Here is an 18,100-nt window from a genome sequence, read left to right on the forward strand (position 1 = left end):
TGTTACCTTTGTGTGTAGTCAGAAAACTCACCACAGCATAAATATCTGAATCCATCTTTTAGGATTCGAATATTCTGCTTTGCTCAGAATCCTCTTTACAGTATGAGGAGAAGAGGCGTGTGCTGGGTGTTTGCCAATACAGCACGTTGCAAGATATGCACTCACTCACTCACTCACTCACTCACTCACTCACTCACTCACTCACTCACTCACCCTCTCACACACACACTCACTCACCCTCTCTCACACACACACACACACACGTGCACATACACACAAAATTCTGATTATTCATACTCCGATCAGTCATTTTTCCTAAATAAAAACATATTATACTTCAAGAGCTCATCTTATATACATGTTTTGACAAATGCCTGCAAATCCACTTTTTAATCTTGGTGAAATGCATCCGGCATGTCCTAGTTCAGATTCTTCTCTAAAACGATATTACTCTTACACAAGGCCCAGGTGGAACTATGGGCAGCCCCACAAAAAGTCATTGCTAAACTCACTGCTGATTTTCCAACTCCTTACACAGATCATCGGCCTGGAAAAGCCCCAGTGCTCTTGCTTTTATTAAAAAGGTACCGCGATTCACTGCATTTTGATAGAAATTGACTGTAAACATCATGAATATGCGTGATGAGTGTGTACTTGGGGCATACATAATGTGCTTTGTCTCTCTCCACCCTTCAGAGTTAAGCACAAATAAAGTGCAGGAGTGAATAATGCAACAAGCACCCAAAGCTGTGGAATTAGTTTTGAATGAGGCATTATTAGATATTAGCTGAAGTTCTTGGAGCTGAATCTGCTCTCAGATATGCTGTGTAAACATCTGTGCAAACACACATTGAGTCTCACACAAACGCACATGCAGCATCTCACACGCACGTTAATAACACACGTTACCCGGGGAGGGGGGGGAAACTGTCCAAAGAGGAGTCGGACAAACAAACACGCAAGAATCCCCAACTGTGACAGGAGGGAGAGAGTGGAAATCAAAAAAGAAACGGTACCTTCTGAAGCCTGCGCGTGATGGGAGGGTGGGACACCTGCAGAAGCTTGCGAGGTCTATCCAGAGCTCTTCAGCGACTGCTTCCTCGCTGAGCTGAGCGCGTGTATGAGGCAGCGAGAGGGAGAGACGGCATGTGTGTATGTGTGCGCGGCTGAGGGAGGGGATGCCACCCCTCCTCCTGTGCACTGAGCCTCCTTAACGGGATGGAGGGGTAGGTGGGGCCACCGCAATAAAGCAAACACTCACACACACATTTTTTTTTTCCTATGGCTGTTATGTCCTCGTTTCTCTTTCTCTTCCCCGCCTCCGCGCTGCCATCCTTCCACAACTTGCTCAAAAACCTCCATCCCTCACAGACTTGCTCTCTCCCTCTGCCTCGTGTCCCCCCCCCCCCCCCACCCGATTTTCACTCAGCCTGCAAAGCTCTCGTATGTCCCTCTACATTTCTGCTGCCTCCCCTCCCTACCCTGTGCCCCAATCCCTTCCTCTCCGACTGTACGCTAATATTAACATGCTTCCATTAATCTGGAGTGCAGAGGGACATATGCTGTTTCTGGCTGGAGGTCCACAACCTGCAGAACTCCAGGGATGTGCACGTAGCCCTGTTGGGCTTTAGTTTAATAAGACAACAGCGATCAGATCAAGAACCTGTCCAATAACCTGGTGTGTTTGGGACATGAAAACAACAGAGTGTGGCAGCAGGGAGGAGTGGTCGCAGATATATAGCAGCAAAGCTCACTTTTCTCCACTCCTGTTACTCTGCGCTGTTGTGCCTCTGCCCCTTCGTCTGTTCACTCATCCGGCCAGCAAACACAGAACCCATCTGATTTGGGGAGTAGCCATCCCTACATAAATCATTCCCTTATTCCACTGGCCACGCATTACATTGGAAGTATTGATTTCACCCTGCTGCAGCAATGATGGCAGGGAAGCCCTTCACAATGGTCACAGACAGGAAGTGGGAAAACAAACCACGGGTGTGTTTCGCTGGACCGCAATGGTGGCTTCTCCAGCTTTTGTCACAACAGCGCAGAGGGGAAATCAATGCCACCATGCACAAAGTGCACATGGCAGAAAGAGTCAAATGTTTTTATTCTAATGTCTATTTGTACATTAAATAGTCAGTGTTAGCTTCACAAGTACCTTTGACTGAGAGCTTTAAAGGACTACTGTAAAGCAACATAAACAACAGCAAAGTGGTTTTAGAGAAACCACTGTCCTTGGATTGAAAGTGACCATTAGAGGGATGAATGCTGTGGTTTCCATGACAGCGCAGCTGAGGATACATTGAACCCTGACCTTATCCTCCTGGCTGTGCTCTGAAGCGGTGACCAATCCCTAGGTCAATCAGGTCAAGAGTGTCAGCGAGGGGTAAATGGTAATGACCCTTCCTGGTTATGCAACCAAACCATATCAACCTCTTACTAGAAGCGTCATTTATACTTATCTGTGCTGAGCATCTTCCAGGGATTCACAATGAGGAGATGACGACAAGTGTAATTAGAATATAGTGACAACCGATAAATGCAATACAAGCACAAAATACATCAACACACTGTAAAACCAGATTTTAAAGCAAGTTAGTTAACAAAAAAAAAAGCTGTTGGACAATTCTTTTCTAAACCTTAACCTATTTGATGAGTCAGCAGAAATTGTACAAGGACTTAAATAGTAGTAATTTTGACAAAATGTTATCCAGCAATCATTAGGTTCAATACAAATTTCTGGAAAGTGCTGGATATGTCCTGTGAGAAAGAAGGGATGGGTTTTTTTTTTTAAGATGGTACTGTCTTGGGGTAGAGAAATTGGGTTAGAAGAGAGGGGGGAAAGACAGATGAAGGGGTGGAGGGACTGATCAGAGGGGTGCCAGACACAAAGAGGCCAGGCCGTGGCCGGTGGCACGCGATGGGCAGATTAACCAGCGTTTCCTCCCCAACTGAAGCTTTAGGACACCTGACTGAGTCCCGCCAATGGCAGGCAGCCAAGGATTTTGGGGGGGGGGGGGGGGGAGCAAGCTAGGGCTCGCCTTTCAACACTCAGTCTCTTCAACAACACAAAGAGGGGTGGGGTAGTGTTCATGAGGGTAAAAAAAATAAGGGGTGATGGGCTGGTGGCTTGGAGAGGGGAGGCGGTGGTGGTGTTGGGGGGACTACAAGCCTTACCCCTCACCATCTGCTGCCCGGGCTAAGTGAGGACAGGGGTAGGGCCAGAAGTGTGGGGAGTAGAATTTGAGCGTGTGTGTATGGAAAGCACACGTGTATCTGCGTGCACGCACCTGTTAGTGTGTCACAGGGTGCACGGGTGAGTGGACCGGCAGATGGACGGGGCATACTCCTGGCACCAGAGCTTTAGCGTTCGTCATCCTACTCTAAGGAGTATGCCCCCTTCCCGCACATTCCTAACCCCTCCTCCTTAATCCACTGTGCCAGCCAATTCTTTATGTTTTGCCCAGTTTGATTAAGACATCCTTATTAGAGCCATTACTGGCTGACAGGGTGTGTGTATGCCCGAGAACTGCTTAGCCATGCTGTTGTTTACTGTAATCAGACCCGAGCAGATGCAGCCCCCTTTTATGCCCCAATGCTCCTGAGTAACCCGTCCTTTATTATTGACTATAAACTATGAAAAAAAGTCGTCAAAAATGTATTCGTCACTTGCCAGAGAAGAAAACCAATCATGCCCCTAAGAACACTAAAGCATAATTCTATATTATATATTATGCATATTATCAAGGATCTGTTTCCCTGCAAAAAAAGGGGGTCAGAACAGCAGACAGTTCAGTCTTGCTGAGCTGTAATCTGAAAATTCCTGTAATCCTCCATACAGAGCCCGACTGCAGACTGTAGCGTGGAGAGGTGTAACCTCGCCTCCGTTTAGCAGCCATGTGTCTGAGTGAGCTTGACACGCAACCAGAGCCTTACAGCTGCCAGGACACACACTGAGAGATGAAGCACAGTAAAGCTGCCCCGGTCACCCACTCCAATAATTATGCCATTTTTCACCCTACAATGCAGAGTGAGTGCAGGTCACTGAACTTATTCAACTCCGTGTCAGAACAAGTAGCAGAACTGGGAGCCAATGAAATCCTCAGATAGTAAACAAAGGGTGTGGACAATATTAATAAGCACTTTTGAAAATTAAGATTCACACACTGCTTGGTAATAATGGTCTACTTGGCAGCGTCGCTATAACGATCATAATATGATTGTGCAGGCTGCGTGTGACATTTGTTTTCTACCACGTACACGCACATCGCCCGGTGCGATTACTGTAACGATTATGTTCCTGCAATAGATGGAAAATTGGGGCTTGTTCCCCAAGTACCACACCTACAAAAAAGAGGGTGAGGGTGGGGGAAAGATGAAGCACACATTCAGCCTGCACTTTACTTTTCAGTGCCAACCTGGTTTACAGTATTTGCCTGAGGTTCAAGGGTCAACCATGTGGTTGTGACTCGCGTGTATTACACAATAAAAGAATTCCATCCGTATGTTTTTTTCTTTTAAAAAGCTCACATGTAAAAATAAATAAATAGATAAAAGTTCTAGTTTTAAAAAGGGCCTCTGACCTGAAACATTTACCTGGGTTTTGGCCGCTGCTTCATGGCCGGTAGGAAATCTGCCCTTCCTTAGATTCGACCGCAGCCAACAACTCTTGGCTTTTTACCGGAAAGCAGTGCGGCAGACATCTGCCACTACCTGTCGGCGTTGAGAACCGCTTGGTTCAATAATGGACCAGTGTTATTTAACTATCTACCGAGTTTCATCGTGCTGACGGGAGTCGCGCTGATTTCCCGAGTGCCAGGATCAAAATTCAAACGCGCACCTGTTCGACCGTCCGAACAAAACCGAACGGAGCCGAGTAGGAACTCGTGGTGGAGCCCGTGTTTAGGTCGAAAAATAAAATACACAACTTGGGGAAACAACGCGCAAGTTGTTCAGGTGTCGTTAACACCAGAGAGACTGTTTGAAAGAGGGGGAATGGTAACGTCCAACAATGCTAAAAAAATCAGATAAGAGCTTTTTTGGCACACTGTCCAAAGAACCAATAACAACAGAGGTCACAACACACTCAGGTGCACCTTCTATGGCAAAGCACAGCCCACTTTTAATTTAGAAGACATTTAATGATTACTTTTAGAATTTGGTGCAGGCATATTATATGTTTCTGCAATAAAAAATAAATTCTTAAAGTCACTTTACAGCACAAGACAGCAAGACTCCTGTTTATCTGACGGCTGGTGCTTAGAAGGGGAAGAGCTGATCAAATTCTTAATGAACCGAGCACAGTCATTGCACAGAAAAGACCTAATATGCTTTTGGGAACTTGCCAATGAAGGAAATAAGCCTCCTATGTATATACGTTAAGTATTTTCATGTTGAATTTATCTCATCAGCAGTTTTTGTAAGTTACTTAGATCATGCTGAGGAGTGAAAAATGTGCTTTTCATTCATTCTAAAAGAAGAAATACTTGTTTTTAATGCTTTTTTTTGCAAATATTTAGAAATTAGCTACATTTTCAAAGTCACGCTGATTGAAACACCTTACACACAAGGAACAGCAATGGGTGATCAGTACGCTGCTGGTTGTGAATTGACCCCCCCTTCCCCTTTCCTCCAAATCAAGGTTAAAATTGTTTTTCAACACTGGATTAGACATGGAGTCAAAGTCCTGAATTTGGTTACTTTATTTTGTTATTTTTTATTGGAGGAAATCTGATGTGTTAAGGTGAATACCTGCAATATAATGTAGTTATAGAGACTACAGAATTCTACTTATTCTTGATTTATTAGTTAAGCCTTGTTTTATTTTTTTAAAGACCAAATTGCAGTAGGTAATTCATTTCCATGAAAGAAATCTATGCGCCATTCTTTGATAAGCATGATGAATTAATTTAAATGAAATTTAAATATTCTTAGTGATATTTATGTGGGATGTTTAAGTGTCCACAAATAAAAACAGCTTTTGCTGTTGCAAAGCTAAAAAAAACCACTTTATAGTTTTTCACAATTAAAGAATGAACTATTGAATAAAGCTTCAACACTTTAATTCCCGAAGGGCTGTGAATTATTGCACCATAGATAAATGTTAGACATGGGTTCCAGATCATTTTCAAGAGAATAAAGATTGGATGACAATGTAAATTTTACTTAATATCAGTTTAATGTGTATTTACATTCAGCGAGCTATTTTAGTGGTTGCTTTATTGCTGTTATAAGGTCTTGTATCATTTGAAACCATAGGTCATCCTTGTAAAACTTGGAATTTATTAAAGTATGGACATAGGTGGCAGGTAATAGCCTAAAATACAGCAAAGTAGTGACGGAAAATTTAACAGATGAACATTATATTATATTTAAAATTTAACAGATGAACATTATATTATATTAAATTTAAAGTGAAAAGTGACATTGATGCCTTTAAGATGGGACACTTGGTTACAAACAACAGTAAGTGTTTTCTTACTGGTATTTACTCTGCGTTACAAACGTCGAGGCCCAAATTTTTGCTAAATAGATTCAAGATGATTTATTGATTACAAACTAACTCACAAGTTCAATAGGTTACGAGTTCAATAAGTTACCCACTACAAACACACCCGTGACTAAAGCTTCTTCTCGGTCTATGGACGTAGGTTGGTTCTTTCTTCTTCTACGTTTCTGCCTCATTTACGTGATATAATGGGAGTGTTGGGTAGTTTGCGTTACGTCCAGGGATCTTCATCGCCACCTGTCGACTTGGAGGCCCACTGTTCACTATTTGAGTGCATTAGTTTTGGTGGTGAAAATGTCACATTATTTTGAAGATTACTTCTTGATTTATTGTGAGTGAACAAGTTGAAGCTTATTTGCCTTTCCATATCCCAACTTGGAAGCATAACGGTAAGGTGATAGCTTTATGTACAAAACTATATAATTTTAATGTTAAGAGTTTAAAATGATGAGCTTCGAGATGCAGTATTTATAATGGACATCTACACGGATTCTGCCAGGTCATTTCTATGTAATAGATAACATTTTTTTCCCTAAAACATATGACAGTGTTTCCCATCCTCGTCATCCGATATATGCTTTAAATAAAGCAATCAAAGAAACTTAGAGGTTAATTATAATCAGTGGTCAGAAACCAACAAATGTATGATTGGCAGAGATGGAACGAGCTTTTTTTTCCTCGTGACATGGCAAAATACTGATGCGCAGGTTTTATTAAAACATTACAGTTGTCATTGGAGTATGTATACTATAATAATGTAAATACATGCGTATATATTTTAGCAATTCCTAAATTTTATTGCATTTTGCTTTACTTAACCATATCAGCAAATCAGATGCAAAATATTAAATATAAAAATAACAGAACTGCCTCAACTGGAAAAAAAAAAAGGCTTTTCTTTGCACAAATTATTTGTCTTTAACAATTTGGAACGATGGCCACATATGGATATATTTAACAGGACACGAGTCAGATTTACACATAAATCAAACAATCCTTAGGTGTTTAATATAACATAGAATGAAAATGAAATTATTGATAAAAGCAGTTTTAGTGTTTGTTCCAAAAGGTGTTTATTAATGTCCGAGCAGGTGACATTACCAGAATTATCTTGGTAGAGTTTTTTGTTTGTTTTTTACGTCCAACAAATTATCTTTAAAAACAATCCCTTTAACAATGAAGGAATGTAGTGCTGGTTTGTCAATTTCTTTCTATAGGTGGAAATAAAAATACAGCACAACCAAACAAACAAAATAATAATAGCATAACCAGATGAACAAAGCATCACACATACTTGGAATATGTTACACTTTAGTTGATGCCTCTACTCAACATATAAAAGTCAAGATGGTCAAAATCCAGACCAGCACAGCCTATGTAAAATAAAACATCAGTCAACACAATATAGCTGCTTTTCTTTTCATTGTATTTAGCCGATATCTCCGCGTGGTAACAGGGGATGAGGCACCTGAGCTAACATTAGCACATTATTCTGAAATTTTGAAAGAAAAAAATGGGTACCAAGGTTTTCCTTCCTTTCCATTGGAGACAGGATGAAAACACCAGTCGCTCAACGCCACTGCTGAAAATGACCTCCAGAACCAAGACGTACAGAGGGTCTCCACCTCTCCACAAACTCCACACCTACTCTCACTGTTGCCCGCTCTGCTGTGCTTGAGACATTAGTTAACGCTCAACCTCAACCCTTCACTTCAATGAGCTACGATACGCTTAGTGTGCACCATGCAGCACAGCATGGCCCTGCAATAAAAATACTGAGTTTTCAGATGTTAGTGTATTTTTGTGGCTCAGTTAAAAATTAAAAGAAAACACCAGTGCAAACAACATTTTGCCTGCTTATTCCAGATAGTATCCTTGTAAAATACTTTACATTAACAGAACATTTTTTGTGTGTGAAATAGATCCTTCAAATTCACAAAAGGACATACATTTAATTAAACCAAGAGTGTCTCTTTTCTGCGAGCAGAACTGGCAGGTGGAGACAATAGGTGCAATAATGTGAGTGGTGCTGTGGTGGTGAAAATAAACGACGCAGGAGTATTAACAGTTCTGGTAGCACCGTACAGCTCAAAGATTGTAAAGGAGACCCTGGTTTGTATACATAATTTTGTCTTCAGTGTGAAGTCCATTCGAACCACTATGTTTCTAGAGGGTATTACTTTGTGAGAAAAAGAGATCCGTCAGGAATATCGCTTCGCTGCTCATTATGTCTTTGTCCGTCTTCTGCTTTTTAAATAGAGACGGAAGATTCCGGACATGCACCTCTTTCCTGAACTGCTGGCACAGAGCTTTCTGTTTGCAGAGAGAGAGGAGAGGTGAAACACAACCATCCAGGGATTAGACGGAAACAATTCCACTTACAGAGACCTGTCTTCCAATCGGATATAGCAGAGAACTACCACCCTCTAGCGGTAAAATGTGGCGTTACCTCAACAGTTCCCGCAATTAACTTCTTGAACTGGTCTTTCCTCCTTTTCTCTCCAACTTTCTGAGCATTGGGGTCTATAAGCCGATGGTCGTACTGGTCCAGAGCCTCCACGCTGATATTTGGGATTTGAGCCATCACTGCTCTCAGCTCCACAAAGCGAGGTCGCTATCAAAGATGGAAACAAGTGTACGAATACCCAACTGACTTTCTTTTTAATTACCAAGACAAGTTGGTAATCCTACAGAAATAATGGCAGGTATAAAGATTTAAGCTGTAGTCTAGTGGAGTGATGATTGGCACTAGACTCACCAGGTTGTCATAGATGAGCATTGCCAAGTAAGACAGGGTGGCATTGCAGGTCTCATGCTGCCCATGAAACTGAAGACCCCTCAGAACACTGGTGAAGAACCATGTGACCGCCTCAGGAAGAAGACTACCCCCCACCACCTGCAGATGTGAACATGTACAGGACATACCTAAATCTGACATTGTTTAATCAAAAGGTTGTTTGTCATACACACAATAGTTATTTAATAAATCAAACATTTTTTCCTGTATAGTAATTAATGAGGAGGCCTCTACCTGTTGCAGTAGTGCCCAGCAGACCATGGATGCAGTGCGGTGACAATTGGTGGTGTCCTTCCAGGACAGTGAGGTGAAGGAGAGGGTCAAGAGGGTCATGTAGATGTTCTGGGTAAAGAAGAAAGGAAACAGTAATTAAAAGTCTGATTTAAATGAGGCTAAGGCTGCCGTTTGACTATTCTGCGATACTGACCTCGTGCTTCAAAAGACATTTTCCCAGCTCGGTCAGGTTCTCCGTGCTGTGGCCAGCAGGTGCCACCTGCTCTGAATCCATCACCATGTCCTCGTCTGTGAGAGGGAATTTGCTCAAAAACACACAACAGCAGCAAAGAAAATGCACACACCAATTTATTTATTTATTTACCCTCTACTTCCTCCTTATTTCCTGCAGGTTCCTGCACTTTTCGAGCAATACAGCTCACAGCTGGAGAAGAAGAAAATGTCACACTGGTGCACTGATAACAGAAGTTTCCCCAGAATAAACTGATTCACAATCTGCTTTTTTATGTGATTTTGACATCTGTATTAAACATAACATACACTTTCTTTAAAGCAAAATATGTAAACACACAAAATTAGATTTAAATCAATGTTCACTGCAGCTAATTGTGAATGTGACGGTCGTCACTGAGACGCCTGTTCGTGGATTTGTGTGAAATAAATCCTACAGCTCACTTCACATCCAGTTTGCTGCCCAAATTGTAACAGCAACTGTAGCATTTTCACAGGATCCTTAAAGCCGACTTACAGACAAAATCCAGGAGCTCTCTGGTGACCAGGCGGACAAGATATTCATCCAGCATCTCCTTTGTCACCTCACTTTCCTGACAAATCACTTCTTCCTCATCGTCACTAAAAACAAATTCACAGTATTTCCACCCATTCAGAATTACTACACTAGGAGGCTCTGAGTGGTTTAAGAAGGCTTTTGGCCACAGCAACAGCACTTACTTGACAGATGTCCTCTGGTTGATGACCTGCCACTTCACATTCAGTCTCTGCAAAATGAAACAGAAGCGGGCCATGAAATCCGCTAACAGTAAAAACTGTGAGCTGAGCACCTTTTCTTGGCTGACAAATTGGCATCATAGCGAGATTCTGACCTGCAGCATGTAAGCAAACATCGGGCCCAGCAGGGGGCAGAGTACACTGTCATAGTACTCCTGAGGACATGATAACACCATCTGCTTCAGAAACAACCGTGCCAGTTGTTAAAGAAATTCCACACCTCTTAAATCAACGTCAATCATCTAGAGTGGCCTCAATTCAGTTGAGCAGACAGTAAAGATGTCTATAGACAAACCACAGATCAAATAATGGCAAACAAACCCACACCCAACACTAAAATGATTGAACAAACAAAGGATATGAATCATCAGACGGAGTCTGTGGTCAGGGACGTGGTCGAGGTTCACAAAGGCTGAGCTGGCTAATTCCCGAGCCAAACCCTCAACAGTGTAAAATTCCTGCTGCAGACACGGACCCGCATTGCCCAGGATTTGGAAGCTACAGAGAATAAACAGGGGGAGCATGTTAAACGTAATTATTAGAATATGAAGACCTAAACACTAAAACATATCGATTCTACCTGTAGTCATACACAGTGGTGAAAAATCCCTGCATTCTTTCCAGGTTGGTTTTATATACGGGAACATCGCAGTTCTCCAACGGCTGCTGGGGGAAAACTGAAGAAAGCACACGTTCCATACATTCAACGCTCGGGTCGTTACAGCAGGAAGCTCAAAGCGAAGCAAAAGTGTTTAAGAAGCTTCCTTTACCAAGAACGGTTTTCTTATCAAAATCCATCAAATCGTGGGTCCCGCCGTAGGTCTCGCTCAGACGAGCCATGTTCTCTGGCAGGAACAGGTTGTTATGAGTCCTGCAGTGAGAAGGTGAAATCCATATCAGGTCAGATCACGTGGTATGTCGATAATCGATCGCTTCGGTGAGGAAATATCAATCAATCTTTATTTATATAGCGTCTGTTACAATCAAAATTATTAACAATACACTGCTGCTTCGACCAGGTATCAACATCAGTTCAAAGAGAACCGATATAAAAGAACTGGCGGAAACTGGTGTGAAGCACATATAGAGTTGAGTTTATCACATGTCTCCCTGACTACAAGAAACATTTACAAAATACCTTATCAGAGCCAGCAGATTGGGCAGGAAGGACAGGAAGAGTGCAGCGCCAGGGTTTCTGTGGATGGGAGCCCCAGTGGGGGTGTAGTCAACCACAAATCCACCAGCTTTGGCTTCTTCCTGGTCCGCCGGCCACCGGGACCGCTTCACCATTGCAAACATGGCTAACAAGGCGAAGGTCACCTGGATAAGCATCACAGCAGGTTTTAGTGATTCTACGGACATAGCTAGCAAGTCTACAATTATCTTACATTACATACATGTTTTCTTTGTGTTGTTTCTCTAATGAAGAACAGAGCAATCAAAGGAAACTTTTTACCAAAGGCCCCAGTTTGTCTTTACAGTGAACTGCTCATAAGTGAGCATTAGCCCATAACTATAGCCACTTTGTTAAATCTAGTTGTTATAAAGGACAAAATCGCATTTCTTTGAAGCAGTAACAACTTAAACTGACTTGTCCTGGTGAATATGGATATGAGGAGCAGTAAAGTGGATAAGTGAAGCATAAACACAAAAGGAGGCAACATTCAAACATAATCTAAACAAGCACTGAACAGTCTGTTCGCCCACACACTGCAAGATGCTGATACAGTGGTCCTCTTGAAGGAAAGTAATGGAAAAACACAAAGCAATGAAGCATGGAGAAGCTCCGCTGGAGTGGCAAGATTTCCATGCAGATGTGTGATAAGAAGTGAAGAGCAGAGATAAAATAATAGCTAACTTCATCAGTTCACTTACTCTTGCTCGATTGAGGCCCGCTGTGTCTGTACCTTCACCGCTTTCTGTGACCACTTGATCAGCCCCAGCATAGGAAAGGAAGGCAGCAGGTTCACACAGCACGCTGTAAAAAGTTAGTCAGACGTCACACTGAGTGTTTTAACGGGATGGAAGGAAAGGGCAAAGGAACACAACACGCACTTCTTCATTTCATCCGAAGCCCACTGCACAACCACGGAGGACATCAGTTCATCCAGAAAAGCCTTCTGTTTGGCAAAGTCTTTAAACTGGTTACTGATGAGAATCAGGGACTCCATTAGTGCGCACTTTTCCATCTGCGACAGCGTGGCATCGCTTGCAAACAGATTCTTCACATGGTTGTAAAACATGTCAAAATAAGGCTGGAAAAAGAAAGAGTCAGTAATCCATGTTTATTCACCTGTGCATAGTACACGTACATGACCACGTGCAAAAGCTACAGCACGTGTAACCTGTTGGCATCTATAGGTGTTTAATACTGAAAGAGACAAGAAGGGAAATTACCAAGATGAATTGTGGGAAATCCCGGCAGATTTTGATGAAAGAAGAACAGGCGTGTTTCCTCACGTTCTTTACACTCCGGGACCAAGACACCTGGAGTCAGAGATCATCGCTGAATAACGTTCCTTATCTTTAATGTTGAAACATGACAAATTTGACTCACCCTGTTTTCCTGACCACCTTTAAAGGCGACTGCTTTAAAGAGCTGTAACGACACAATAAACTGGCTATTAAAACCTAAAACGCTCGTGTAGTTTTGACGACTTTGCAGGCTTTTTATGTTCCTTCCTGTGAAAACAGTAAGGAGCAGGTTGCACCCTCTCCCTATTCTCCTCCGGTCTGACGCCAGTCTAATTTATTTTTCATTAGCATAGTAATTTTGCTAAAGATGTTCCACAAGAGCCCAAATCTTCATACTCACACCCTGAATCATTTTCATATTATGCTTTACACTATTCATCTCTGGAACCACAAAGAGCAATATTGATTCTACTTCCTTTAATTGCCATTGGTGTTTCGACTCACTTTATAAAAGACTCTTGGAAGGAACTGCTGTCTTCTTGTGGCAAATGGAAAGAGGGTGGAGATGTTGGTGAGCACGCAGGACATAATGAGCGGGTCGCTGGTTTCATAGTTCAGCATGGCTTGCAGCAGCTCCATGCTCTGATCAATGGGGAATTTCTACAAAAAAAGAAAACCCCAAAAAGACATTATAAACAGTGATCAAGCATTTTCCATCTACTTCCACACGCTCCAATTACCTCCTCCTCCACACTTTTTAAGATCTGCCACACCGTACAGTCCATGAAAGTGGTCACTGCTTCCCACTGTAGCACCGACGGAGACAGGAAGGAGCACATGCCTTCAGCAGTCTGAGCTGGAATGATGCAAACAGATACTGCAAGTTAAAGTCGATGCCCATGCACACTACACTGTGAAGATTGCTCCAACAATGTCTGCATTTATATGACTTATTGCACATAAAAACGTTTCTTTTTTTGGGTTTTGTGTAATAGACAGGTAGGTTTATTAATATAAATTCCCAGCACAGAACCAAATCCATAATACAAGTAATAAATGGCATGTTCTGCGGTGCTGTGGTTATCTTACAGAGCCAGTTTAGCATACTTACATTTGCTCCCCCCTGTATCAATGGGAGTAGTGACCTCATAACGTAACCATTCGGATGCTATCTGGAAAGCCTCGTGAGGAGCTATGCGGCACGCACCTCTCACCAGGTCTCCTTGCTGTGCTCGGAAAGCTGTCAAGCATGACAAAAACGCAAAACTGTCAAAGGCTCAAAATGAATCCCGGTGCTCATTTAAATTTACACGACTTACTATTAAAGAAAGAATTAAAGTCACTGTCATTGTCAAAGTCTACTCGTGAGTAAGCACAGCTGGGGCTGTCATTTTTGGAGGGAAATCCAGTCTGAGGGGGGAAAAATAAATAAAATCTCCAGTTAAGTGCTCGTTTGTCATGTTCTCTGTAAGGGTAGGGGTGAAATGTCTGTCTCACTTTGACAAAGTTGGTCATACAAGCTCTGAGGTATCTGACAGCCATCTGCACAACAGCCTCCTCTCGTGACAGGGTTTCGTGTCTGAACAAATTTGCCCAGGTAATCAGAGTGGATGACTTTAAAAACTAAAAAGAAAAGAAATGACAAAGGCTCAAACATGGAACACATTTGCAGACAGGTCCTACTTGCAACACGTGTACAGGTGCATGCTTCACTTGCACCATAGCACCATCTGAAAAAGGGTGCTTTATTAACTCACCTGACTGGAATGTGTGGTAAAGGCTAAAAGGGCCTCCAAGTACTTGCTGAGATTTGCTGGTATGCTGACCTTTGCATCTGAACCCTACGAAGAAACCGCATCATCTTTAAAAAAAAGAAACGCAAAGTCTACCTACATACACTAAATGAAAACAACAACTTAAATGAACAGAATGAAAAACAACTTGCCACTAATGCACACAGCTGCCCTCCCAAAGCACAGAGGACCTGGCACAGCCTCTTCAGGAAGATGTAGCGCTGCTCCACCACCTCAACCACTCTAAAACCCAGGAAACACCACAAAGGAGTATATATTACTGAGAGATAAAAAGCAGTTTAATTTCTGATGCCGCTACTTACTCAGATTCAGGCTTCTTACATATAGCCAGACCATCTGCTGACCTGGAAGCAGACAGATGCAAACAATAAGGTGGCAACAGATGAGTCAATCCTATAAAAAGAGATTATTAAGAAGCAGTTGCACTCACTGGGCTGCAGAGAGGATGCAGTCGATGGCTACATCATCAAAAAGCAGCATAATGGGTTTCCTATCTTCCAGCTTCCCCTGTGTGGAGAAAAATGGACAGAAATGTTACATCCTTACACCCTCCACTACTTGATCCCATTTTTAGGATTTGGAGAGGTCTCAAACAAAAACAAATTATTGAAAATGTTCCTAAAAACCACATCCTGTAGTTAAGGTAATGATATCAACTAAGCATATGAATGCAGATTATGAACCTGGGACTTTGGAAAAAAAAAATTGTTGAAATTTATAGAAAATCTGCATTTTGTGATTCAACTAGCCACTTGGTGGCGCTGTTGCACCGGCAATTCCTTCAACCACCTGTAGTCGACATTTTCTTTAGCTGTCGATCAAGATGAGGTTGAGAACTGCAACTACCCGAGCAAAAACAGGTTAAAACAAACAAAATAAATAAAAAAAACAAGACCCGAACAAAGAACGCTGAATAACTGTGTCTTACCTTCCGTCTGACGGCGATGACCAAACACTCAGCTGCCTCCAGCTGCAGCTCGGGTTCATTCAGCAGCAAACACAACACCTCCAGAATCTCAGAGTATTTAGAGCTAATATAGGAAAGTGACACCCAGTCTATATACCCTGCAAGTGTGTTCAGTGTAGACACAGCCACTCGACAGAAAGCTCTGACCTGTGGGCCAAAGAACAAGAGGGAGGATTAAAACTCATGAAACAATGAAAGGCTGAATTCAGACCAGATGTGCAGGGATCATTTCTCACCTGGAGTTCGTGACCAGGTAATACTTTCTGGAAAAATTAAGGAAATAAATCAATAAACACGCTACATGGCTGATTTTTGTCTCTCGGGAATTCAAGCTGCACATTTCTGGCAAACAGAATGAATGCTCGCTGACCAGTTTCCGGAGCTCTTCCACATTCGCTCGCAGAATGGTCATCATGAACCTGAAGATGCTGTCCATGTTCTGGGTGAGTTTCTGCTGGATGTCTCTGCGCCGCTGCGCCGGCAACGTCTGGAAGAAGATCACGTCCTCGGCCAGCCGTAACAAGATCAGCATCACCAGTTCTGTCTGTGTTTCCTGTGGAAGGTGCATTACAGGAAATGAACATTTTATAGAGCACTAATAAAATAAACAAACAAAAGAGATGCTGTCTTGGTAAACAGAGTAGATACTGCAGGATAAAACCATCACCACAGTAACCTGATGATCCCATGATGAGTGATATAGTGAAAAACACATATAAGTTTCTCACCCCTTGGCTACTCAGGACCTCCATCTCTTTTAACATATCCGGCCACTGTTGAGGCCATTCTCTTTTTATCATTTCAACTATGATTCGCGACAGGACATCTTTGATGTGGCTCTCCTCTTCCAGGATAGAAAGAGTACCCTGAAAAAACACCCAAGCAGGCACAACATCAATATGAAACATCTACTGGATTTCTAAACTCACAGGAGCCCATTTCAGTTATGCATACGTTTGATAGAAGCTGCATGGCGCACTCCTTTAAATGGACCTTCTCTTGCTGCTGCATGTCATTCCATCGGAACCTACAAGAAAAATTCAGCTCTTTTAAATAGGCAGCTTGTGATTTATGCCTGATTTGTTAAAAGGAAATAGGGTTAAAAAAATTGCATTTTGTGTTAGTTTCCCCCACTCACTTGATGACGTGCTCCAGAATTTGCAAACCGAAGTGTCTCACAACAGCTGGCTGGGCTTTGTCAGCTAATTGCAAGCCGCATGGCACACACAAAGAGTTGTTCTCTTTGAATTCTTCACAAAACTGTGGCAAAACAACAAACCGTACGTTACAAGCAGATATACAGACGAGCTTCCTGAAAGGCTTCAATGGCTGAAAGAGTAAGATCAAAATAATAAATGGCACAACGCCAGCATACTGTGCAAATTCGCGAAAGATGTCATTGCAAAGATGGTGTTGTTAAATGCGTGTCTTTCATTCAAGATTCGACCAGATGTTGCTATGTCCATTAATGAATGAACACGGAGCCGAGGGTGATTTATTATAAGGACCGGCAAAGTCACACAGCAAACGAGAACGCACTAGTAGAATTTAACTGTTTAAACATGCCGCTATAGCAAGCCCTATTAAAAACGCAGACATTTTACAGGGCCGAGCAAACACTTAATACTGCATTCAGAGAAACTTTAATAACATGCTAACTAGCCGCTAGTTAGCATTCAAAACGATGCTACCTTAAGGGCCTCCAGACGGTAAATGTGGCTTGTTTCTGGGTCCATGGTGACATTTACAGCTGCCATGAGCTGTTCACACAAGGAAGCCACCTCACCAGACATGGCTTAGGGTAGGCCGTGTCGGGTCGTTAACAGCGAAAACGAGCGTCTCCCTTATGCAAAGCACCTGCACACCACTGAGCAAGGCTAGTAAAGGGAGGACCTAACGTGCACGCAATGTGCTATCCGATGCGAAGTTGGGACGCCTGGCTTGCCGTAGAACCGGAATTCTGGGAGCAGTAGTCGTTCTTAAATGATCGTCTATGAAATCACTCAAAAATCTATCTATGTATGGTGGAACAAGTGAATATTTGATCAGTTTACTTATTATTACTCTGGCAAATATTGCGTGGCAGCCAGCATTTGTCTTGCTTTAAGCTAAAATAACTGGGGAAAATGATTCCTGGATTTTAATGAAATTTTCAAGAAATGTTCATAATGTGCCAAGGAAGACCCCATTAACTTTTGGTGATATTCTGGATTTTGGAGGTGATGGTCAAAGTCTTTGAACAACCCCCGTGAAAGCAAGACATTGGAGCTTCACAGTGCCTTGATTTTCTAATTAAAATCATAGACTATAATCTACTCAAACAACAACCTTCAAATACTCCAGTATTAAACCCTATT

The 18,100-nt window shown here is 42.3% G+C and overlaps 1 protein-coding gene across 1 annotated transcript; it reads right to left on the minus strand.

The window, feature by feature from the left end:
* Positions 1–7,556: 7,556 nt before the first annotated feature.
* Positions 7,557–17,659, minus strand: xpo5 (exportin 5). The gene is made up of 33 exons (XM_011603300.2): positions 17,435–17,659; positions 16,882–17,003; positions 16,698–16,770; positions 16,472–16,609; positions 16,114–16,296; positions 15,980–16,006; positions 15,705–15,890; positions 15,207–15,283; positions 15,079–15,120; positions 14,908–14,998; positions 14,720–14,803; positions 14,460–14,585; positions 14,282–14,372; positions 14,074–14,202; positions 13,703–13,818; positions 13,467–13,622; positions 13,105–13,146; positions 12,945–13,034; positions 12,603–12,802; positions 12,423–12,525; positions 11,686–11,867; positions 11,318–11,418; positions 11,128–11,224; positions 10,909–11,045; positions 10,643–10,740; positions 10,491–10,537; positions 10,288–10,391; positions 9,904–9,963; positions 9,733–9,827; positions 9,540–9,647; positions 9,267–9,404; positions 8,958–9,122; positions 7,557–8,821 (listed from the first exon to the last, which is right to left on the minus strand). Exons 1-33 carry the CDS (start codon positions 17,534–17,536, stop codon positions 8,675–8,677), a joined length of 3,657 nt encoding a protein of 1,218 aa, XP_011601602.2. The 5' UTR covers positions 17,537–17,659; the 3' UTR covers positions 7,557–8,674.
* Between the last annotated feature and the right edge of the window lie 441 nt (positions 17,660–18,100).

The sequence above is a fragment of the Takifugu rubripes genome, chromosome 4 (genome assembly GCF_901000725.2).
Source record: "Takifugu rubripes chromosome 4, fTakRub1.2, whole genome shotgun sequence".
Lineage (NCBI taxonomy): Eukaryota > Metazoa > Chordata > Actinopteri > Tetraodontiformes > Tetraodontidae > Takifugu > Takifugu rubripes.